The sequence below is a fragment of the Polistes dominula genome, unplaced genomic scaffold (genome assembly GCF_049000335.1).
Source record: "Polistes dominula isolate Pdom_NZ unplaced genomic scaffold, Pdom_raw_medaka contig_73, whole genome shotgun sequence".
NCBI lineage: Eukaryota > Metazoa > Arthropoda > Insecta > Hymenoptera > Vespidae > Polistes > Polistes dominula.
The window spans coordinates 2,896,189-2,923,040 of NW_028300951.1; the positions used below are offsets into that span (position 1 = coordinate 2,896,189).

General features: G+C 26.9%; 1 protein-coding gene across 6 annotated transcripts in view; it reads left to right on the forward strand.

Moving 5' to 3' along the window:
• The window catches only part of nAChRalpha6 (nicotinic acetylcholine receptor alpha6), a 354,431-nt gene extending 328,132 nt beyond the window's left edge, over positions 1–26,299 (forward strand). For all 6 annotated transcript variants that reach the window (XM_089172143.1, XM_089172139.1, XM_089172144.1 and 3 more), the window contains 5 exons: positions 6,711–6,820; positions 8,795–9,009; positions 9,961–10,161; positions 10,325–10,478; positions 11,304–26,299. In XM_089172143.1, the coding sequence (XP_089028269.1) occupies positions 6,711–6,820; positions 8,795–9,009; positions 9,961–10,161; positions 10,325–10,409 (611 nt within the window). In that variant the 3' untranslated portion in view covers positions 10,410–10,478; positions 11,304–26,299. The remainder of the gene's footprint in view (positions 1–6,710; positions 6,821–8,794; positions 9,010–9,960; positions 10,162–10,324; positions 10,479–11,303) is intronic.
• Positions 26,300–26,852: the final 553 nt, after the last annotated feature.

Sequence of the window (26,852 nt, forward strand, 5' to 3'; positions counted from 1 at the left end):
AAAAAGAAAGTTGTTAAGTTTCGGTAGTAGTAAAGGACTCTTAATTGTCAGACACAGTAGTATAAAGTAATAAAAATGCGACAATGATTAACACGTAAGTAGTAGAAACCTCACGAACACTGTCAGACCAAATTCTCAACGAATATACAAATATTTATTTATTTATAAATATTTATATAATAAAATAATATAAATATTTATATAAAAATATAGAAGCAGTAGTATAACATGATAAAAAAGCGACGTTGGTTAAAACGTAATTAGTAGAAACCATACGAACACTGTCGGATCAAATTCTCAACGAATATAAAAATATTTATTTATTTATAAATATTTATTTTTTGTTTTATTATATAATGTGGTATACGCGCAAACGTGCGTAAATTTCTTATTAATCAAAAATACAAATAAAAAAATAAAAAATCACAACCCATAAGATAAATTTCGATTTGAAATCGTTACGAAATCTCATTTAATATTTAAATCATCATTTCAGAAATTAAATTGACAGATATAGAAATATCGATATGAAATTAATAGTACTCGAAGGTTTTAAAGTTCTCTCATTTAATTTACCTACTTTACCTTTGCTATTCCTTTCAAAGAGAAACGAACAGAGAGAGAGAGAGAGAGAGAGAGAGAGAAAGATACAAAGTGATGAGAGAAATTTAATAGGCACACGTTCGATGATTTTAATTTGTAATTAAACTCTCATTTGAAACGCATCGGTTAACAGTTAGTTGGCACGGTTATCACCTTTCTCATTTTTCGAAGTCAGCTTTGATCGATGTTTTTTTTTATTTCCTTCTTTTTTTTTTTATAATACTTCTGACAACGATTTTGTCATCGGAAAAAATACGAGATCGACCACACAATCCACGGTAGATGACTTTTTCTCTCTCTCTCACACACTAGTTTCCTAAACCATTTGAAAACCATATATATATATATATATCAGTGTACGTGGGTATTCTACCAAATCGTACGTGATCGTTATGCGAGTATCATTCGTCAAAGTATGACCGTATTTCGAACTGAAATCGCATTCTCTCTATCTCTTTTCCTCTCTCTCTTTCTATGTATCCCTGTCTCTATGGGGAAAAATAGAGAAATGAAAAAGAACATACCTAAAGCACAGCTGTCGAATGCAAATCGAACGAAAGCGATTTTGCGTGTAGATATATCCGAGTTGCACATCGGTAGGATGTAATCGACGTTACTCGTACTACTCGTATCTCGTACCTCGTACCTCGTACTTTACACAACTTGAGCTTTCGATTCGTTACATTCTTGTTCCATTCATGTTTTTTTTTTTTTTATTTTATTCTTTTTATTTCATTCAAAAATCGTTCATCGACACGGTATCTAAAAAAAAAAAAAAAAAATGAAAAGATAATAATGCTCGGTATTTACTTTCATATAAAATTGTATATAAAATTATTTATTTATTTTTTTTGTTATAACTTTTAATTAATTATATCACAAGATGTGTAAATTAATCATACTGAAATAATGAGCAAAAGGTTTTTGAATATGTGTACTTGGAAATACATGGAAGTTGTTAAACGTATACTTATCCGTGCCACACTCAAACACGCATTAATACACACACACACACATATACAAAGAACATTCTTCGCTAATAATTCTCGATAGGCACGCGCACCCTAATTGCTCGTTAAGGATGCATAGTCTGTTCGTCACAAGATGAGTAATTATTGTTGCCACTTCAATGTAATTATCTTCCCTATCCTCTTCTAATTTCTACAGCATTTTAATCGTTTTCCAAGTAATTTTACACGGCTCACGGCATTTTTTCGGGTAGAAAATTTTCCCACAAAATTTATATAATTAAATGAAAGTATTTTTAAAGTAAGTTATGAGAGTGAGATTCTTTCTTATTTACGAGCCCAACAAGATAATAGATTTTAATCGAATTTTTTTTTTCAAGAGATACTAGAAAAATAATTCACATTATTTTTCATTAATACGAATATGTATTAATAAAAAATGTATATTAATTGTATATAATGTATATATAATACGAAATGTATATAATTATTTTTGTTTGCAAACGATTCAAATCTAAAGTGAAACGATAAAAGTTAATACACCGAAATAAAATTATCTTAAATGAGATATCTCGTGATTTCCAAGTTCAAGGGAAACGTGAAAAGATAAAATCGAATAATTTAAAGAGATTGCCATCTAACCTACACATAGCTCCTACACACATATGTGAAAAGTATGAAACAGGATGTTGACAAAATTCAATGCAATGAAATCTAATGAAAAAAAAAAAAAATTAAAAAAATACTATTATTAATAAATATTACATATAATATTAATAATATACTTAAAAAATACAATATACCAGAAAATTGTTCGCGTTTACGTACGTATTTTTGCAAATTAACAAACAAAATATTTAATATTTCTTAGTAGACTTTTAACAATTTATGAAAAAATAAATATATGTATTATAATATATATTTAACAAAAAAAGAAAAAAAAAATTGCACCTCGTTTCTCAATCGAGTTTCTCTCCCTTTTCTCCCCCGTATTTCATTTCCCATAACTCGACTTCTTTCTGCAAATTCAACGAATTTCAAAAACCCTTAAACATCCAGCCATCTTCTTTCTCTCTCTCTCTCTCTCTCTCTCTCTCTCTCTTCTTCATCTTCTTCTCGTCAAATAAATTTCTGACGTTAAATTTTCAACTACTAGAATCGTTTAGTTCGTCGTCGCAATACGAAAAGCCTCTTTTCACGACACGTTTAGGAACTCTTAAATGCTGTCACACACACACACACACACACACATACACATACACAAACATATATAGATAGAGAGTTTTGAAGTTGACGTCGACGCAATTAACGAACGGAGGTCACTTTTGTTCATTCTATAAGAACGATTAACCAAAACTGTCTGAGTAAGAAACTACGTTACACTTAAACTATGAAAATTTATCTTTCAAAATAAAAAAGAAAAGCAAATGTTCTGGTGGTAATTTTTCATGGTTGTTTGAAATGAACTGAAGAATATATATAGGAAAATAAGAATGTGGGAATATGATGGGAATGAATAGGGGAAAAATGTGAACTTTTAAACGATAGAATTTGGCGAATAATCGATGCATATGTGTCCATTTATTTATTCATACATACGTATGCATATGTTATTCCAAATAAATACAAATATCGGCTCTCTCTTTGTAATCCGTATTTAATTTACATAAATAAATAAATATATGTTTATAACTAGCAACCTATGACGTTTCAACGAAATCTATAAATTTTTTTTAACTGAATTTTATTGTTTTTTTTTTTTCATTTCTGCAATTATAAATAGTCCTATCTGTAAACTAAACTACTTACACGATTTTATCATGATATGTTATTTAAATAATATTTTATATATATAAAGAAAAAAATTAGTATTAAAAATTATAGGATGTATGTTTAATATTTGATTTATTTTTTAACAATTTCAACTTGTGAAAAAAAAAATCCTAAGATTCCTTTTAAATATATCAAAATATAAATAAATGTTTCCTATAAGAATATTTAACAATTATTTACACAAAAAAATGACATCACTTGAATGCGTGTTCACACACATTGAAACATCATCAAAAAATGGAAGCTACGCGTCTATCACATTCAAATAGAAAAAGTTACTAGTAGATAGTACGAAAATGTTAAACAAAAATAAAAAATAAAACAAAAATCTACTAAATTTAATCTACGCGGCACACGAACGATATTTAGAAACACACGTATGATATTTCGGTATCAATTATTATCATTCGCGACAAGAAAAAAAGAAACTTCTTGCACGCTAGACGTCTGTATAGTTTTATAATACTATACATACACATCTACATCTATATATATATATATATATATATATATATATATATTTAAATACATAAACATAATCTTTTGCATGGCACGAACGATACTTAAAACGTAAGCTTACCGACTTTATCTACGAGCATGCACGTATCAAACCGTATGTATAACCGTGTTTATGATTGTATATGTATATCTGTGTGTTATAAAAAAAAAAAAACACCTTATAGGCATAGTAATCGTGCTGCTATAAAACTGAACGAGTTTACTAAACAGAATAAGCGTTTAAGTGCATGTCCTATTAAGATTCTAGCGATAGTTTGGTGTGTGTGTGTGTGTGTCGTGATTAAGCTCGATGAAATTTATGAACGAATTTACTCATACCCCCATCTCCCCTTCCTCACTACCCCGATCCTTTTCTGCATCCCTGGCATATGCCGAGAATAAAATCGGTACGAGCCAAAACCACCACCACTTTTACTTTAAACTCCACCTCTTCTTCTTCTTTTTTTTTTTCTCAAACTACCCCCTCAGCATTTTTCCTACTTTTTTTTTTCTGTTTTATTGTTTTTTTTTTCGTTCTCTTTCATCGTTAAGTAGATATACGTATGTTCTATTCTACTCCATTAATTGTTAAAAAAAAAAAGGAAGAAGGGGGAAAGAAAATAATAATTCGATGTGTTAAACGTTTAACATGTCTCCATTTTCGTTCCCATTATTCGTTATCGATGTTTTATCGTTCTACTGAATTTTTTCATGATTATATAGCACGATTATTATTAGAAGACAAATTATAAATTATATATATATATATATATGATTCATGTGTTGATCAATTAAATCGTTTTTCATTGTCTATGTCTGTTTGTTTGTCTGTTTCTGTGTTAAACGCCATTTATTTAACATGCACTCGCTGTAACGCACAAGTAAGTACGAAGCTTTTCTTCTTCTCTCTCTCTCTCTCTTTCTCTCTCTCTCTCTCTTTCTTTCTTTCATTTTCTCTATTTCTATATTTCTTAATAATTATCCTTTCTTTATTTATTGATCTTTCTATCTATAATTAATATAATACTAATCGATTCGATTAGCGCAAACCAAATTTGTTGATACGTTTCTCATTATCGCTATATAATGTTAATATATATATATATATATAAATATTAATTATTTTATTTATATAATATTATTATATTATATATTATGTAATATATTTATAATATTAAAATTTAAAATTTTAATTTAAAAAAAATTATATTATATATATATATATATATATATATATATATATATATATATATTCATTTTATTATTTTATTTGCTATACAAATCGTCGCTAAATTACACGCTCGACATTTGCTGCAATTTCACCTTCTTTTCACTTTTATCTGCTTTATATTATATAAATATATATCTTTCTCTTTCTCTTTCTTTCTCTCTATCTTTCTATCTCTCTTACTCTCTTTATAATACTATACTCTTAATTTCGCAACATCAACGTTTTCTGCTTTAACACGAATAATCTGTTCTCTCTTTTTCTCTTTCTCTTTCTCTTTCACTCTCTCTCTCTCTCTCTCTCTCTCTCTCTCTCTCTCTCTCTCTTGTCAACGAAATCAGACTTTTCAAAGCGTGCGCTAAGTCTGACTGAATGTACATGAATATGTATGTGAGTATGTTTTGTGTGTATGTAAGTATGTGCGTGTATTTAATGTCTAACCATTTCACGCACGCACTCACATATACACATATATTCGTACACATATACATATGATATAATATTATATAATATTTAAACGAGTGTCTGCGAAAGAGTGAACATGAGGTGTGTGATACGTTTTTTTAAATTTTTTTATTTGTTTATAATTTTTTATTTAAAAAAAAAAAATTACAGGAAACGTATTCGTCAATACGATTGGTATACTTCATTTTATCTCTTTCTAAATCTATTTTTCTTATCTATTTTTCTATCTGTCTCTATTTCTTTCTATCTATTTCTCTTTCTATTTCTTACTCACTCTCTTTTTCTAATTCTTGTTTTTTATCATTTCTTTTTTTATAAATAGTTCGAGCAACGCGTTAAACAAATTCGCAGACTGGACCGAACCTTTTTTTTTCCTGTCTTTGTTTTCTTGTTGTTTATTTTGTTATCTTTGTCCCTCCCTTCCACCCACTTATGCATGAAACAAAAAAATCTAAAATGTTAGTATTAAAAAGAAAAGAGAGGAAAAAAAAAGAAAAAAGGACAGAATTTATCTCGAAGGATCAAATTCTTATTCTTATTCGTCCAGTCTACGAATTTGCGCTTCCGTGTTTCGGATAAATAAATAAAAAAAAATAAAAAAATAAAGTTTTCCCTTGCGCTACTCGTATTTACGCGTGTCTCAAAAAGATCGAAGGATCAAATGTTTTTTTGTTTTCTTATTTAAAAAGGAAAAAACAATTAATTGAATAAACATACACACTGCGAATAAATAAAAATGATTAAATTTCGCATTTCGTGCGTGACGAGTAATATAAAACGAACGAAAAAGATCGTCGAATCTCTTTTTCGAAAAAAAAAAAAAGTAAAACTAAAATATAAACAATGGGAAAATGAGAAAAGGAAGGAAAGAACGAAAGGTGGGGATGGAAACAAGGTGTTTGGAAACGATTCGACGATTATTTCGGAATCGTTTTCTTTTTTTTTTTTTTTAGAATTTTGAGAGATACACCGTTTAAAAACTACAAAAAAAAAAATCAACGAAAAAAAAAAGAAAAGAAAAAATAAGAAAATAGGTTAAACCAATCATTTCCGTGACTAATCGCTTGTTCTCTTGTCTTTTCTCCGGGGGATTTTCGGAAATTCCTCGAATTCAGGGTCGTACTTCAATTGCATCATGTTCATGGTGGCTAGCAGCGTCGTCTTGACTGTTATGGTGCTAAATTATCATCACAGAACGCCCGACAGATACGTCATGCCTAATTGGGTAAGAATTCATTATCAAATTAATTGCTTTAGGCTTGTGTATAAGTATGTATGTGTGTGTGTGGACGTTAACGTGTTTAATTGTATTTCATTCTATCGTTTCTCGGTGTACGTACACATAGATATAATACATTATATATATGTATGAACGTACATATGCAATTGAACTATAAGATGAAGGTACCAGTGGTAAACCGGTTAATAAAAATTTTGATCTTAAATACTGTTAACTTCTTACATTTTTATTAAATAGTGGGTCCCAATACGTGAAAATATTTTTGAACTTCGGATTTCATATAAGAAATGATATTATTCGAAAAAAAGTTGTATTACAAAAAAATAATAAACATTAACCATTTTAATGGTGAATACTTTTACCTCAAATATTTTGTAGAAACGGAATTGTTTATTATTAACTAAATTCTAATAATAAATTATATTTAATAATTAAAATTTTTCTTTATAAATATAATTTAATTAAATAATATAAACAGTACATTATTTTACATTAATATAAATTGTATATTATTTTAAATTATTATTATTATTATATATTGTTATATTTATTTTAAATATAATAAAAATTAAATTAATTAGAATAAATATTATTTTTATTATATTATATATGTATATTATAATATAAACACATATACATCGATAGACCACTCTGATAATTTTTACCAAACACATATAAGCGTCCATAGCACTCAAAGGGTTAATGTAAATTCAATCACTGCATTAATAGTTGACCATTTGTAAAACTGAAGAAACCATTAATTGACAATTGTTTTTTTTTATTGATAAGTTATTGACCACTTATACAAGAATCAAAATCAATCAAAGCAATTATTAAAAAAAAAAAAACCTTATCTTTTTTAGTTTTAGTGAACAAATGGTCAATTTCTGGTACATGATCGACAACTGGTGCTTTCACCCTAAATCTAAATATGACAAATCTTCAAAAGATTATTTTTTATTTATACAATTTTTATGATTGTTTTCTCTCATGCATTTGAAAACTTTTCACCGAGAGATTCGAAATAATGGAAGCATAAACAAACGACGATTTCAACGACGCTTTTGTTTTATAAAACGTCTTATGCGTTGCATAACCAACATAGTGGCCGTTATGGCCATTAAAATACTATGCTTTAGTTTGTGAAAGTTTAAAGTGCCTTCGAGGCGTTGATCCTCCTTCTTCTTGGTCGCAGTGTTTCTAGGGAACTTTCATAAACCAAGAAGAAATGTTCTTCGGGGCCAAAATGCAAGAAAAAGTAAAGAAAACTATTCTCTATCTCTTTCCCTCTCTCTCTCTCTTACGTTTTTATCTTTCGACTATTTCTTGAAATGTTTTCGTTCAAATGTACTTCTTAATTTCTCTGTGCAACGCAATGTTATTTGAAATTTCCAAAATTTTTATACAATTTTTTTTGTATATTTTTTTTTTTATCAATGTTTTCATCCAATTTATTTTATCACAATAATTTATTTTTATAATTTATTAATATTTTATCATTTTATTTTATGATTAAATATAATAAGTATTATATTTAATTATAAAATATATAATATTATTTATAATATTAAAATTAATTAATATTCATTATTATTTAATATTAATATATAATTAATTATATATTAGTATTAAAATTAATTATAATATTAATTATAAACATATATAATAAATATTATATTTAAGTATAAAATAAAATAAAAATAATAATATCTAAATTCGTAATTGACAATTTTTTCATTCAAATCCAAATTAAATTTAATATTTTATTTATTGATAAATTTCAAGTTTAACACATGTATTTGATTAAAAAAAAAAATGTAATTTAATTTCATACCAAATTTGAATAATTCGAACTGAACCTTATCAGTTCTTTGAACATTTCTTCTTGTTAAATAAATATAAAGAAAAAAAAATGAACTACACAAACGTCAATATTATTAATGATCGATCTAATCGCAGATCAAAAAGCTGTTCCTACAGTGGCTGCCATGCATATTGTGCATGAGCCGTCCTGGCAAGAAGATCACGAAGAAGAGTCTCTTGGTGACCAATCGGATGAAAGAACTCGAGTTACAAGAGAGAAGCAGTAAAAGCTTATTGGCGAACGTCTTAGATATCGACGATGATTTTCGTCATGGAAACAGTGCTGCCAATCCAGCTACCGGTTACATAAGGTTAGATCTTATGTCTTTTGTAAATAAGCTGTATATATATATATATATATATGTGTGCATCAGTGTACCAACGGCTTATACTTTAAAACCTTCTCTTTGTGTATAAATGTGAATGTGAATGTGTGTATAATAATATCTATAACTATACATATACTTTAAACTTGGATCAATTTCTCTCAATTCGGAACAAAGTTCGAGCTTTATGTAAATTTTCAGCCATACGTTCTGTTCTCTAGTTCTATCTTTGTCTCTCTCATTTTAAACCTTTCCACTATTCGTCTACCTTTGCATTCATATTCAGTATTACGTTGTACCTTTCAATGGAATACCAATATCCGATACGCTTGTCAAATAACGATCTCCTTCAATCAGAATTTATCTAACGTTAACAAATTACAAAAGTGTTTATATTATCGTTTGAAAACTAAAGAAATAATTATTATTATTAATAATATGAGTAGATTGATTTATGTAATTAAATTAATGCTAAATCTTTCCCATTAACAAATGGTTTATCCTTTAATATCATAGTTAATATTTACTTATCGATTATAATAACGAAAACTATATCCTTGATATGTGAAACTATTTTAAACAGTTCAAATAAGGGTATAGAATTATTATCATTATTATTATTCTTGATATTTGCATTACTCGAATAAATGTAGTATGAATGTTAGCATGAACGTTGATATTAACCACGAATTATACGACTTCTATTATCCAAACGTTTCGGTAATAAACGAAATCCTTACTCATGTATTATATTTGATACGAGTATTTAAATGTTAACGCACGTTCGTTTGTCTAACTAAATTAAAAAAAAAAAAATAAAAAAATAGAATGTCAATATTCGTAATACCGTTGGTACGATATTTCAAACAAAAAAGTAAAATCAATTGAAAATATTTGTTAGATTTTTGATTACATTTTGATCATTTTCTTTTACAGTAGGTCGGCGTACGGCACGCCATTGTCCGGACGACCAGCTACGGTCGAAGAAACGTCGGCATCTTTACCTTTAAGTGGAATGCAAAGAGAACTTCATACGATTTTAAAAGAATTACAATTTATCACGAGTCGTATGAGAAAAGCCGACGAAAATGACGAGGTGATTAACGACTGGAAATTTGCTGCCATGGTAGTCGACAGGTTGGTTCTTTGTTCTTTTTTTTTGTTCTTATTCTTATATTTTATTTACGATTCGTAGAAAATTTCAAACAAAAAAAAGAAAATTCAAATAATTAATTTTTATTTCATATTTTGAAATCACGCAAAAACAAATATACATCATAATTGATATCAATGAATGAAGGTTGTGCCTGATCGTCTTCACGTTATTCACGGTGTTGGCCACGGTCGTAATACTATCTAGTGCGCCACACATAATCGTCCACTAATAGACTGCCCGGTCGAGACACCGAATAAATGCACAAAAACGTCGCTTAAGTAGCGCCTCCTCGAATTTGGTAAGACATTTTCATCATTTTCCTTCATATTAAATTCTTTCGAAGAATTTTTTTGGTGTATTTCAAAAATTTAGATAAAGATCAATGATAGTTGATAAAAAAATCATTGCTTTTTTATTCTCAATACTATCTTATAATAATTTCATATATTTAATTGGAAAAAAAAAACTGTTTTTTCTTAACACTAAACGTACATTATACAATCGGTCAAATGTTACATTTTAAATTTTATATTTCATTAAACTTTACTTCCAATTTTAAAATTGAATTAATATTAAACCCAAAAAAATAGAACTTTTGATTAAAAATCAAAAATTTGTAGATGATCGAACTTATATCAGTAGTAAAAGTCAAGCATTTATAGATGATGGAATACCAGTAGTAAAAGTCAGGCATTTATAAATGTTTAGACACGTGAGTAGTAAATTGTATTGTTTTTTCATTAAACTTTACTTACAATTTTAAAATTGAATTTATATTAAACCCAAAAAAAATAAAACTTTTGATAAAAAAATCAAGAATTTGTAGATGATCGAACGTATTTCAGTAGTAAAAGTCAAGCATTTATAAATGATTACACATGTGAGTAGTAAAAGACAATCTATCGAAATACGATGAAAATATTGTTTGTTTGAAATTGTAAATTTGACCGATTACAATATAAATACATATGTAAATTTAGTGTTAATAAAATAACAAATGATTTTCTGTTTTTTATTGTCAATATCGAGTGATAGATATCTCTAGAAAAAAAAAAGAAAAAAAAATACAAACAAACACAAAATTCGTGTTGCACATTTCCCCTCTTCCTTCTCTCTTCCTCAGAAGCAACGTTCGTGGGACGCGTGATTTGCGGGACCGATTCTACCACTAACAAGAAAGAGAAAAAGAGAAAGAAAAAGAGAGAGAGAGGAATAGAAAAATTTTAAGAAAAAGTGACAAAAAATAGATAGATAAAAAGAAAATAAAACAAAAGAAAGAAAGAAAGAAAGAGAGAGAGAGAGAGAGAGAGAGAAGGAGACAGAGACAGAAAGTGAGAAGAGGAGGAAGAAGGAAATAAACAACGATGGAAGAAAACTGAGCCATGGACAAAGTACGAGAGGAAAATAAGGGCTTGACAATTGACAGCAAAATTTCGCAAACCTTTGGCAATCTGTTGGACTCCGAACGTGCGTCGTCCATTTTGTCATCATCATTGTCTTCGTCATCGTCGTCATCGAACTAACTTCCCCTTCTTCGTCGTCACTTTCGTTTTATTGATTTTAATTAAAAGAAAAAAATAAAGAGAGACAGAAATAGAAAAAGAGAGAGAGAGAGGGAAAGAAAAAAGAAAAGCGAAAGAAATATTAGATTATCACATTTTTCAAATTGTTTTCTTCTTTTCTAAAAATACTAATTTACAAAGAAAAAGTAGAACCAAAATTACAGTAAGAAATTAAAAAAAAAAATAAATCAAATAATTTATAATAATCGGAAACGAAGATCATTAATGAAATTTTGACAAAATTTGGATTTGTTTTTAACCATATACTTTCTAATTTTTAATCTAATTCTTTTACCTCCCCCCACACACACTTCCCCTCTCTCTTTAATAACTATTTCTCTTTATCTCTTTCTTTTTTCTTCTATACGAAAGAAAAAAGAAAGGATCGGAAAATGATTCGGATTCTTCCGCGATACGCGCGATCCACGAACGAACAAACGAACGAACGAACGAACGAACGTCGTTAAAAACCCGGCCTTTCACGGCACGTCAATAATGATAATAATAATAATAATAAAAATAATAATAATAATAAATAAATAAATAAATAAATAAATAATTAAATAGTATAAATAGCTAAACAAACAAAAAATATTATAATCGAATCGCTTAGCGCGCGCGCTCTCGCTCTCTCACGTTTCCTTAAAAATATTACAAACACACATATATACATATATATATATATATATATATACACATAAAATATTAATATAATTTATTATAATAATTTAATATTTGAATAATATTTGAATAATATTTAAATATATAATAATTATATACTATTTTATTTTATTCATATTATAATAAATTATAATAGTAAATAAATTATTTATATTATTTATTATTATAATTTATATATTTATCGTTACAATAAATAAATAATAATTTATATTAATTATATATTAATGTTTACATGTGTGTTTATATATTATATAATATACATATAATATATAATGGTGGTGCGCGCGCGCGCCTGCGCGAACGAGCTCGTAAATAAGCGTTTAATATCTTCGAACAACTGCCAAATAAATGGAGGAGCTCTCGTGTCAGGGGTGACCAATATATGTATATCGTTTATTCGAGATTGATCGATATAGTTCGATCGATTGAACGAACGAATAAATGAACGTATAAAAGAATGAATGAATGAACGAACGTACGTATGAATGAACGAGTTAACATGAATGAAAAATTAAACGAATCGTCGATCGATATTCTTTGAGAAATCGAATTTTAATCGTATGAGATCATTCGTGAAAGTTCATTATTATTAATAAGAGCGAGTTGAAAAATAATTAAATAAAATTAAATAAATGTTACTAATTAAATATATAAGATAAGATGATATTATATATATATATATATATATATATATATATATATATATATATATATATATATATATATGTATTCTAACGACTGATGTCGTAATCGTCTTTAAATAAATAAATTTCGCTAAATAAATAAATAAATAAATAAATAAATTTCAGGAATGGTCTTAATAATCGCGTAACTTTTTTAAATTTTGTTATTAATTCTCAAGAAATCTTTCGACGACGTTTTTCGATCGAATCGAATCGAATCGAAATCGAATCTAATATAAAATATGATCGATCCTGAGGAAATGAATTAAAAGGTCATAAAAAATAATAATAATAATAATAAAAAAAAATAAACATAAATAAATAAATAAAGGGCTTGTGTGTTGATATTGGTATATAGTATAGATATGGAAGTTTAAAAAAAAATTAAAAATAAAAAAATCAACGTGTAGACAAAACTGCCAAGATCGCCATCACCCCTGCTTTCCGTACCGAGATAACTCGAATTATTCTCGAATTTTTCATCGGCGAGAAGGGTCTGAGATAGAAAGAAAGAAAGAGAAAGAGAGAGATAGAGATGATATAAAAGGGAAAGAAAGGAAAAATAACAATGTAAGAATAATTTTCCAAGCGATAATTTCGCTGGAATGTTCGAACACAAGTCGGAAGAAACGGCAGCTTTGGTAAGAAAGTAAAAAAAAAAAAAAAAAGAAATACTCTCCTACATTCTTTTTTATTTGAGTTTTTTTTTTTTTACTTCATCTTCATCTTCATCTTTTTCTTCTTTTTCTTTCTAAGGGAGAAACTTTATCTTGAACAAAGTCGAGGCCATGGTCGCCCATCGTTCTCGTTGAAACACTTTACGCTCTGTACTTTAACTTTTATTACCCACCAGCTGGATATTATTTTGGCTTCTATAACACCATGTTGTGGTGTGGAAACGAGTGCCACGCAATTTGTTGTTAGATCGTATAAACGCGAATAGACGAGCGGGTTAACGTTTAGTGATAGCGAACAAAATGATACTTTCGTGATTATGTTTAAACGAGAATATAAGTTTAAACGAAGAAAGATAGAAAGGAAAGGTTACACGTAATACAAAAGGTGTTCTCACAAACACAAATATCATCCCAATTTAATTCAATTTTTATCTCTATTATTTATTAATAATCTATTAAATTAATTTTCACATATACTCAGAATACAAATTGTTTAAATGTTGTTGAATATTTTACGATATTTCGTATAGGTATTATTTTTCATATTTTTAGTATCGACGTGTGTGTGTGTCTTTTGATTCGTAAATATATGAAATCATATATGGAATTTGGCAGGATGATTTATATAACATTTCGATTTCTAGACAAATTTTAGAAAAATCTTTAGGAAAAAGCGTAAAGTACGAAAGTCGTGGAATAATTCGGATCATAAAATTTGATGGATGGTACTGAGGAAAAGTGGTAGCTGTGAAAATACGTCAAAACATATGGCAGCGGTGTTAATAACTGTTTTACTCAAAATCAGTTTAACGAATTTCAACAAATTATTTCTTGAACAAAAATTTAATTTTTTTTTTTTTTTTTAACAAGAATAACCAAGACGCAAATATATTTTTATTTCAATGTTTGAATTCGATTAATAAAATTAACAAAAAGAAATCTATTTTCAAATTTAACCAACGTTATCAATCCAAAAGTTATCATACATAAAATACAACAAACGGAAAATCGATAAGGGTGTTTCCGTGCACAAATGTACGTAGTTTCAAACCGATCGAATCCCTTTAAAAGTTTACCTCGTAAAATTACTTCGGACTAACGGACATCGTACAAATAAACGCGAGGAATGAAGATCATTGGTAGGTACGCAAACGAATTTACTTGAAACTCGTTTAAAAGCGTCGTAACTGTAGGACGAATGGGTCGACCCTTCGGAACGTTATGAATTGTATCCATGAATTCCTAGTTGTTAAAGAAAAGTCGATCGAAATTGAGTTTAATTGGAAAATCATATTTGTAACAACTTGTATTTAAACGTATAAATCATTTTCCTTCAAAACCTTCGGTGATTAGATCGAATTTTATTCAGATTTCTAAAATGAAATTGCGATGAAAAAAAAAAAACAAGAAATACTAAATAAGAAAAGAAATAAATATTAATAAAATTCACGATTATTCGTTAGAAATGTGTAAAGTGAAAATAAAAATAATACAAAGCCCTTCTCGTTGAATGGGAAATGTTGTACGGAATGACAGAGTGATTTAAAAAAAAAAAATCGTTCAAACGACGCAAAAAACATAATAAAGAGTAATATTGAAGTGTTCCGATAAAATAATACTCAAAATAAATTTAAAAAAAAAAAATAATATAAAATAAAATATTGTAAATAATAATAATGGACGTTTTTCGCGTGTCGCGGGACTCAAGTTTAATAATAATAATAATCAAATTTTCAAAAACAGCGACAGAATAAATTCTAGTTGCAATCTATAATAATATTTCTCTCTCTCTCTCTCTCTCTCTTTCTCTTTCTCTCGTCGCATGCGATTTCAAAACAAAATTTAACGATATATAAATCAAATATTATTATTATTATGATCGTAATTCGCATAATCGTTCCGATTTTATCGCGAGGGGAGGAGAACGAGACGTACAAAGTTTTTCTTTTGCGTCTCGTTACTTAATATAAATTGTGAAATAATGAAATGTAATCGTAAACCAAAAAAAAATAATAATAATAATGAATAAATGAATAAATAAATAAAAAGGGTGAAAAAAAAAGAAAAGAAGTGAAAGAAAAAAATATGAAATTTAAAAAAAGGTAGAAAAGAAAAATCAAACGAAAATAAAAAAAATAAAAAGACGAAAAAGAAAGAAAGAGAAAATCGGGGATCGTCTTCGAGATGATGAAAATTTCAATGATCGAATGAACGAACCTTCGAAATCTCCATTTTAAATACTCGTTTTGATCAATCAACAACCTTTTCAAAATTCGTCAATGGGACTCTTGTGATCGTTCATTTGCGATCTTAGACAATCATTTATCGCGTTTCGGGAAAATGAAAGGATTCATTTATTTTGTTCTCTCTTTTTATTTTTCATATTTTCTATTTTCTCGAGAAAGAAAGAATCGATTAAAACATTTCCGACGATGAGGATGAAAGACAAAATAAAATAATTTAATGAAAAAATTAAAAAAAAAAAAAAAAAGAAAAATTTCGAGAACGATCTTCTTTTTCCGATAACAACGAAACATAACGTAAAGTATGTTTTAATGTGGATTATCGTCAATAAAACAAATATCTGCTGAAATAAATAAATAAATACATAAATAAAATAAAAAATGAATGATACGAAAGAAAAAAAAAAAGAATCAGATAAAACCGATGCGACGCTTTCGGTAAATTATTTAAAAACACGCATCTTTCTCTTAACAATTTAGTCAACTCGTATATATATAATATCTCACGATAAGTATACGAACATGTAATTAACGACGGCCAAGGAAAAACAAACCAATTGTAAATAAAAAGAAAATTAAACACACGCACATACACATAACAGACATACCACACTATCGTGATAAACATAATTGAATGTGATTACGACGGCATACGTTCGTTCGAAGCGCAATTGGCAAGCGTAAGTAATACGTTTATGAATTTAATTAGGTAGGTATTGAAAATCGAATAAGATCGAAGAAAAGAAAGACGATCGGATGCATAATAATAATTAATTATTAATAATTAATAATAATAATAATAATAATAATAATAATAATAATAATAATAGATCGTCTAATTGTCGTAAGAGAAATATAACCTCGTTAGTATCCTAATTTCCTTGCGTACCGCGAAATACGTTTTTCCAGTTCGAATTGCTGGATGATCGACAACAACAACAACAACAACAACAACAAAATCTACGGCATCTCTTTGACGACGGTTTAATTAATGGAAGGAGTATGTCGTATATAATAATAATAATAATAATAATAATAATAATAATAATAATAATAATAATAATAATAATAATAATATATTAATAAATACTAATAATAATAGTAATAATAATAACAATAATAATAATATAATTACGCGCATGTATTATCTTTATAATTATTATCGCGATAGAAAATTTTATATCAAAACAACCAAGAACAACAACAACAACAACAAATAAAAGAAAAATAAGTAAAGAGAACTAAAGCAAACGTTAAGAAAAAAGAATGAGTCAGAATTTGAAATAATATAAATAATAAATGCTTGTTAAAAAAAAAGGAAAAGAGAACAAAAAATATATAACAGAATAATAATCATAGGGGAAGAAAAAAAAAAGAAAAACATTTTACATTGTATGTCTGTACATTTTAAGGGACTGACGAAATGAATTATCTCGAATATTATAATTGTAACGATAAAGATAATATTATAAGACGAAAACGCGAATAAGAATCATCATCCCCATGATCGAAGAAGTACCATGTATAAAAAAAAAAAAAAAAAAAATAAGAGACAAAATCGAATTATCGCTAATGGTCCGTATAACGTTAAACGTGGTAAGATTTTAGAATTGGTGTATGATAATCATCGTTCCATTAGTGTGTTAAAATTATTTATTATCGTTTAAATGCCAACAACAACAACAACAACAATAAAAGAAATATTATTGTTAGTACTATCACTATATCACACTATTACTATTAATATAATTGCTATTATTATTATTAATAGTGTTACTAAATACTATTGTTACTAATACTACTAACTATTACTACTACTATTACTATTAGTAATACTATATTTACTATTATTATTACTACTACTACTATTACTACTACTATTACTATAGTACTGCTACTATACTATTAATTATTATTACCACTACTAATTATTATTATTGCTAATATTAATACTATTACTACTGCTATCACTATTATTACGACTACAACTATGACTAATGCTGCTACTACTACCACTACTGAAATTACTAAAGCTACTAACCGATACTACTATCGCTTCCGTTAGTATTGCTGCTACTGCTGCTGCTGCTGCTGCTACTACTACTACTACTACTACTACTACTACTACTACTACTACTACTACTACTATTACTATAATCCTCTAAAAGTGAGATAGGATTGCGAAAAAAGAGATGAGAGACACGAATCGATACGAAAAAAAAAAAAAAAAATAGGAAAAAAAATGAACGATAACCAAAAAATCCGGGAAAAAAAATCTTGGCAGTATCGTTGCATTCGCTGAAGATTCAAAACTCGTGCAAAAATAACACATATCCTGGCATTATCGAAAATCATGAGAAAATTTCAAACACATTTCTAATCGATTTCAAACGTTTGTTCGATCGAAAATATTAATGAAAAAAGGACAAAAAAAAATAATCGATTGATCATTCCAATGATTTTTTGCTAATGTTTTAACTTGATTGATAGCACAAAAGTAATTATACAAAAGATCGATGAATCATAGAAGATCATGGAAGATCAATGAAAAAAATAAAAAATAAAAAATAAAAAATAAAAAATAAAAAATAAAAAAAAGATAAAAGAAATGTAACGATAGTTTAGCACACATAAAACATTGTAAACCGCGAGCGACAATTTACGAGTTTTCTCGAAGATACATGTACGCGAATTTTTTTCTTTCCGATATAAATTATCTCGATTATCTTATCTAGAAAGAGCGAAAAGAGAGAGAAGAATGATCGGTTTGCATTGGAACAATTCAAGAGAAAAACCAAAAAAAAAATCTCGTTCGTTCTCCCCTTAAAAAAAATCCTCTTTTTCAAAATCACCCCAAAATCCTATGATAAAATCTTAAATCCTTCACCCATATCATCCACCAACCCTTAACAAATAATCATCTACATTTCTTTCCCTCTTAACTTTCATTCCAACTTCCTCGAACACTATAATGAATTATTATCAAGCGTGAAAAATTTAATGAACATACGAGAAAATCGAAACATGAAAATAATCGTGTAAATAACTTCTGTGATAAGATAAGATTATTAATGATGATAATGAGAGATGATGATTATGATGATAATGATGATTATTATTATTATTATTGCCGAATGCGAAACCCCTTATATTAGACGAAGATTTATCGGAAATCGTGCCACCAAACGGATACTCCATTTTTCTTCCTAAACCACGCGCTAGAATTAAATACAAACTACTAAACTAAATATATATATATTATATATCAAAATATATATATATATATATATAGATCATTATTTGACGTGTATAGATCGCATCGATCTTTAACGAAATCATTCAACTCTATATCGAGTGAGATGATTCAAATAAAACGCACAAATTGATACACGAAATCTATCCCCACTCTTCTTCTTCTTCTTCTTCTTCTTCTTCTTCCTCTTACTCAATTTTTTATTTCCTTCATACATATCTTATCCAAATAACTCGATTAATATTATTTACAAATTTATACATTGTTAAAATATCGATTCGAAATATATACATGTATACATCGATACGTGAATCAGATGATCTCGTGAAATTTCGATGTCGATCGACTGACAGATATTTAGAAACTTAGTATGACATACCTAAACCATATTATACGTAAGCATTTTATCTCTCTCATCCCCCCTTCTCTCTCTCTCTCTCTCTCTCTCTCTCTCTCTTGATCTTGATCTGGTTTATAGGTGGGTCCAATGAAACGATTAAACTACTAGCTGACATTCTAGACGAGCCATAGTACCATTTGCAGCTGTATAACGCATACCAAAAGCAAGCATGACGATGACGACGATGACGACTATGACGAAGAGAAACCACGAGAGGAGAGGAGAAGGAAGAGAGAGAGAGAGAGAGAGAGAGAAACTATTGGTCAGGGTGAATGTTTCATTGCGTGCTCCGACTTGACGAGTACGATGCATTGTTGATATGCTATTGGCTGGTTGGTGTACTGGCCGATCAATGACGAACATAACTACTGTACGTTCTAGTAGTATTTCGTGTGTTGAAATAGATTATTTATACTATTTAAAGTTAATCAAATTACTATAAAGATATTAAATTTTTTGATTTTATTAAGATTAATATTTGAATTAATTCAAATCTTACTTGTCGTAATTCGGATTTAGTATTGTTATTTTTTTTTTTAAGTATTTTTTTATTTATATAGATATAAATTTTAATAAATTAATAAATTTATAATAAATTTTATTTATCTTATTTATTTTATAAATTTTATTAAATTAATAAATTTCTAAATTTTAGAACAGATCTTAAAATTATAACGTGACAAATAATAATTATTTTTAAATGAATTTTTAATTTGAAGGTTTTTTTTTATTAATCCTAACGACAGATAACCTTTCTATTTATTAATTAGAAATTTATTTGAAACAATCGTCAAAAATTGTACGTCACGTTAACTTTTGAATTATTGAACAAAAATTTAAAGTCAGTTTATTTTAAATGTATTTCGAACAATGAAATGTTTCATTTTAAATATTTCACATTTCAGGGCAAATAATTTCGACTGTATAAAATTTTACTTTTTTGTAGGAAACTATAAATTTTCATGAACTCGACACACCCTAGCCAATAATTTTGTCAACCGGCTGACCAAAATCATCCTACTCCACTTACAATTAGTATAAGATGTTATGTATCATATCGTTCGGAAGTGTGAACCTTTCGCGGGTTGAGAATATAAATCATTTTCAATGAAATTCGAGATTGAAATATTATCGTCGAGAGGTTAACATCATTTTTTAATGTAATTTACGTATATATACAGTTATTTGTCAAATTTAATTGATTATATCAATTTCTCAACAAAAGTATTTCTCATTTATAATATATGTATATTTATTTATTACGTATTAAAAATTAATCTATAATTAATTTTTGTTTATATATTCATAAACTAATTGGAAACATAATATGAAATATTGATAATACGATAGAATCTTTAGTAAAATTTTTAAAATACAATTTATATCTTATAATTTTTATATTTTAATGTTAATCGTATTTTATTGAAACTTTGACTGGATTAGAAAATAAAATATCTGTGTATGAGTGTGTGTTTGATGGCACAATTTCCGACAATCTGATCGATGCGTGACTCATTAATTTTAAAAAATAATACACATTTGTTACCAATTAAATGACTTTCACGTTTCGAGGACGAATGATCAAGCTATGATGTATCTATAACGTGAAGTGCATCGTGTTGATATATATATACTAAAAAAACTTTCAACATACGAACATATATGCATATAAATATATAAATATATAAATATATAAATATATAAATATAAATATAAATATAGATAAAACAAACAAGAATATAAAATGAAAAAAAATAAAGAAAAATTAATAAAACAAAAATAAAATAAAATAAATAAGCGTTATATATACATATTATATACATAATTATACATATATATAAACATTACATATACATCTAATAGAAGGAGGGGAAAAAAACAAGACAGATATAGCGGGAGAAATAAAAAAAAAAAATATTGTAAAATAAAAGTGAACAAATTAATGAGAGATGGACCTTTGTTGTCGTCGTCGATATATACATATAAATGCTATAATTTAAATGAATGAAATTAAACGTTATTAAATATAATTACTACGAACTGTTAATAAATTGTAATATTAACTGATTCACATTAATGAACTAAATACAAAGGAATTGAATTAGGTTACACGGACAACACGTAGTCTGTCCCTATATTCGTCTCTGTTCCTATTTTCTTAAAAAATGCGATATTATAATATATTAATTAACTTAAGATTAAATAAACAAACAAACAAAAAATATATATATATATAAATATAAATATAAATATAAATATAAATATAATTAATAAATATATACACACATATACAATACGCATTATGCACACGTAGATACACACGCGCGTGCACATGCAGAAGAAGAAGAAAAAGAAAAAAAATGAAAATCCTGTGTGCCGATTCCGATGCCAATCTAATCATCAACTATGCTTACGCGAGGACCTAAATTTGAAAGAAGAATGCGAAGAAGAAGAAGAAGAAGAAGAAGAAGAAGAAAATTTAAAAGAAAAAAGAAAACCAGGACCAACATGGGGCTTCAACCTTGAAAAAATTGAAAGAAGTTCGAGGAGGACAAAACAACAACAACAACAACAACATTGACAATTTCAACATTGAAATATACATGGTGCCAGTTTTAACGCGATATATTACTTTTGTTTTTAACATAAGTGTGACCACACGTATTTCGTTACGTATATCATATGGGGAATAAATTCGTATCGAGTTGATGATATGTGTCAGTGTTCACACGCACACATTCATTCACTGACTCACGCATGCACGCACGCACGCAAGCGCGACACGCAGACCCGCCCTACAAACTCTATCACGAATTTAACATAGCATCGATCCAACTGCTGTTTACATGAAACTTTTTAGTGCGTACACTCGTGCTTCTAAACCTTTACATAATAATAATAATAATAATAATAATAATAATAATAATAATAATAATAATAATAATAATAATAATAATAATAATAATAATAATAATAATAATAAAAATACCAATAATAATAATAATAATAATAATAATAATAATAATAATAGTAATAATAATGTTAATAATGTTAATATTAATAAGTAATAAGTAATAATAAGATTATTTAATTATTAAAGATTAATAATAAAAATAATAATAAATGATTATATATAACGTAAAGCGAACAATTTAATGAGAATGATATACATTAAATTAAATATATATATATATATATAATATATTTAATAATAAGTTTAAAATTAGCCGCGCGGTATGCTCAAAAAGTAGATAAGAAATTTTACTCATGTAATATGCGCTTGAAAAAAAAAAAAAGAAAAAAAATAAGAAAAAAGAAAATGCAAGAACGATCTCGTTATATACTACATACATATATACATATACATAAATGTATATGTATATTATATAATAGATATAGAAAGTCATGTATCGTGCACCGTGAAGGATTATTGAATGTGATGTTTCATATAGAACGAAAGCTCGCAAGGTTATACGAATCGATAACTCGATAACTGGCGGAAGAGTCGATATCGAAGAAGGTATCTTAGAAAACTCTTCTTCTAGGCGCTGGCGCTTGTGAAAAGATGTGTATGTTATAAAAAAAAAAAGGAGAAAAATAAGAAAAGAAAAATATGAAGAAAAAAAAATGATTGAACAAAAAGTAGAAAGAAGAAATAAGAAAGAGATATATATATATATATCTATTCGACTGTGATGAAGAAGCTTTCATTCAAAAAAATGTTTTCTCTGTCTTTTATTGTCCTATTTCGTTTTCTTCCTCTCTTTCTTCCTTCCTTTCTTTCTATTATTTTTATCTTTTTGATTTACGAATGCATCGTAAACATCGATGATGGTGAGACAAAAAGCACGTTTAGAATAATATATTAAAAATGAAAAATATCAAAGTTATATTCATTTGATTCAATAATATTCTTTTCTTTAAATGTTTGTTTGATATTTCGTAAAAAAAAAATTGTTTTAATAAATAAAAAAATAAAAAAAAAAAATCATAAAAAATTCAAATAAATTGATTCAGTTATATTTTTCATTTAAGTTATCTTCGGAAAGATCTCACGTAAGTATTGGAAAATAAATTGAAAGATATATTTCAAATAAAACAAAAACAAAAATAATATAATAATTAAAATAAAAAAAAAGTAAATTGGCTCTTTCGCTAGTACGAGAATCGTGCCGATGGAATAGAATGGCCTCGAAAGTGAAACAAACGAATTGTCATATACCCTAATTCACCCTAAAACCCAATTTAGAATTAGATATTTGCGTCCCGTTGTATTATTATTATTATTATTATTATTATTATTATTATTATTATTATTATTATTATTATTATTATTATTATTAATAATTCGATAAGAAGAACAAATTTTTTTAGACGAGTAGCAAAGATAAAATACTCTAATCGATTCTTATACTTTGTATTTTTACGATTATATTCATTCATTCATTCCTTCATTTAAGTAAAATTTTAATTAATAATTAGAATTGATTATCGAGACTAAATTTTGCATCGTTGTATTATTTATTTTTTTTTTGCTTTTATTTCTTCGCGATCGTATCGTAAAACAAAAATAATAATGAGTTGTCTAATGTTAATGGAAACGTATTAGTGTTTTTTAAATCACGATTTGACAAATATTTGTCAATGTTACATCGTAATAATCGTGTGAACGAATCGTCGAAGATTTAATATTCATTAATTTAGATTTCGTCTAAACCTCGTCGTTCCTAATTCTTATAATATTGTTAAAACAATAATGTTATTCGACAAAATCTATTATTATACAGTATTATTATTATTATACGAATATGTAAGTCTTGCGATACCAAATCTCGAATTAAAATAAATTAATAATTAAAAAAAACATACCTAATGCTCCATATGCAACATTACATGGTGAAAAAGGTAAAACAAATAAAAAATAATCTAAATATTGTCTAAAGTGATGCATACAATCTATAATTAAATAAAATGATTAAAAACAGAAAAAATCCTATAAAAAGATAAACAAACAGCAAAATGATACGATGAGATTTGAATTTCCTTTCTTGACATTTCATAAATGTCAAATAACAAATAAAAATATTAATAATAATTGTTTTGAGATAAAACTTTGATCTAAACTATCAAATGAACTTGCATATTCGTATCGATTTCAAACTGGTGTGTGTTCGAGATTAAACGTAATAAAGAGAAGTTCATTCTAACGATATTGTACCGGTACTCACACACAAAACAGACACACACACGTATACACTTATATAGATACCGATAAAAATTTGAAATTCATATTTCGAATTAAACCATAAGAAAATAAAGCATATGGAAATTTTTCTTACATGCGTGTACGTCGATAGGAAAATGAAAGGAAAGAAAAATATAAAAATACAAAAGAAATTTTCATTTTGAAACTTGCATACATGAATGAAAAATATCTATAAATATAAATATATATAATTAAAAATAATATAAATCTATTACCAAAACAAAACAAAAAAATTGAAAAATAAAAATTAAAAAATGCGAAAGATTTTCTGATATTGCATGGAGATGAGTAATTTTGTTCTTTCGAAATTAAAAAAAAAATAAATAAATAAAAAAAGAAAAGAGTAGTATTCGTAGTAACTACGAGCGCACCGAATTACGCAAAACCACCGGGTATCGTATTAATTAATTAAAGTACAGTCAGAGCCAGGAAATAAACAGACATTGAGCGCATTACCTTGCTCTTTCTTTCTATCTCACTCTCTCACTCTCACTCTCTCTCTCTCTCTCTCTCTCTCTCTCTCTCTCTCTCTCTTTCTCTCTCTTTCTCTTTCTCATACTAATTATCACGAATATCGATCATCACAAAACACGTCGGTTCTATCTTTCATCTTCTCGCTTTATAAAATGCATCAATTTAATCAATTATTATTTATTATCCTAGATCGTCTTAATTATATTATTTATTATTCATATCAAAATATTATCCTATTTATATATATATAAATTATTATATATTTCTTACACGTACATGTATACTCGTGTTATGTATGTGTAGATCATACATATATTTTTTATTCAAAAAAAAAAAAAATATGAATTGGATTTTAAATCGTGCCGTAAGAAAATAAAAAAAATATATACATATATACATATATATATAAAGGAATGGAAAAGCAGGCGTATAAAAGATTCTTCAATAATCAATACCTTAATTGCTATTTCTTATTTTTGCGAATGAATCTGTCCGATCTTCGTGTATATCTTAGTATTGTCAAACCCAACCCTACCCAACTACCTGGTCAAACCCACCCACCATTAACAAATGCAGCACATGTAATTTTGAATTTGTACAATTGAATGAAATAATTCCAAGGTACGATTTTAACGTTTAATGATTATTGTATGTATAATGTATTTATTAACGAATTGAAAGAAAACGAAGAAGAAAAAGAAGAAGAAGAAGAGGGGGATGAATATCGCGATAATCAACTTTTGTATCTCCTTACGTATAAGTTGTGTAATTTATAACCAAGATGAAAAGTAAGAAGAAGAGAAGCGTTTTATTCGTTTTAAGAATGTGACGTTTGTGTGAAAGAATAAAAATAAAAATAAAAATTATAGTTATACGATAATACATGAATTATATGAACGATTTACGATGTTAACGATAATAATGATTAATATAATATAATTAATATGCGAGCTACGATTTAACAGAAAATAAATAAAAATGAATATGAAAAAAAAAAATTATAAAAAAAAAAAAAACAGAAAATTACAAGAAAAAGAAAGAATAAATAATTCACTTAAAAATAAGAAATAATACATTGTTAAATTACGTTTATTAACATTATTATTCTGTAATTTTTCATACAGCGTAAAATACGACTATTTCATGAATAAATATAATATTAACGGAATATATAATATATATATAATATAAGCAAATATTTTAAAACGTGGTTAATCGTCAAGCCATGTATTAACGTTTCTTTGTTTATAAAAACACACATAACACACACTACCTACATTATTTATAACGAATAACAAGTCTAATGATTTTAAGGTGGTAGGTATACTATATAAATATAAACAATGTGTGTATGTGTGCGAGCGTGTATATAATACATTTAGAAATATTACGTATTAAAAAAAACACAGGCTGATAAGAAGAAAACAGTTCTA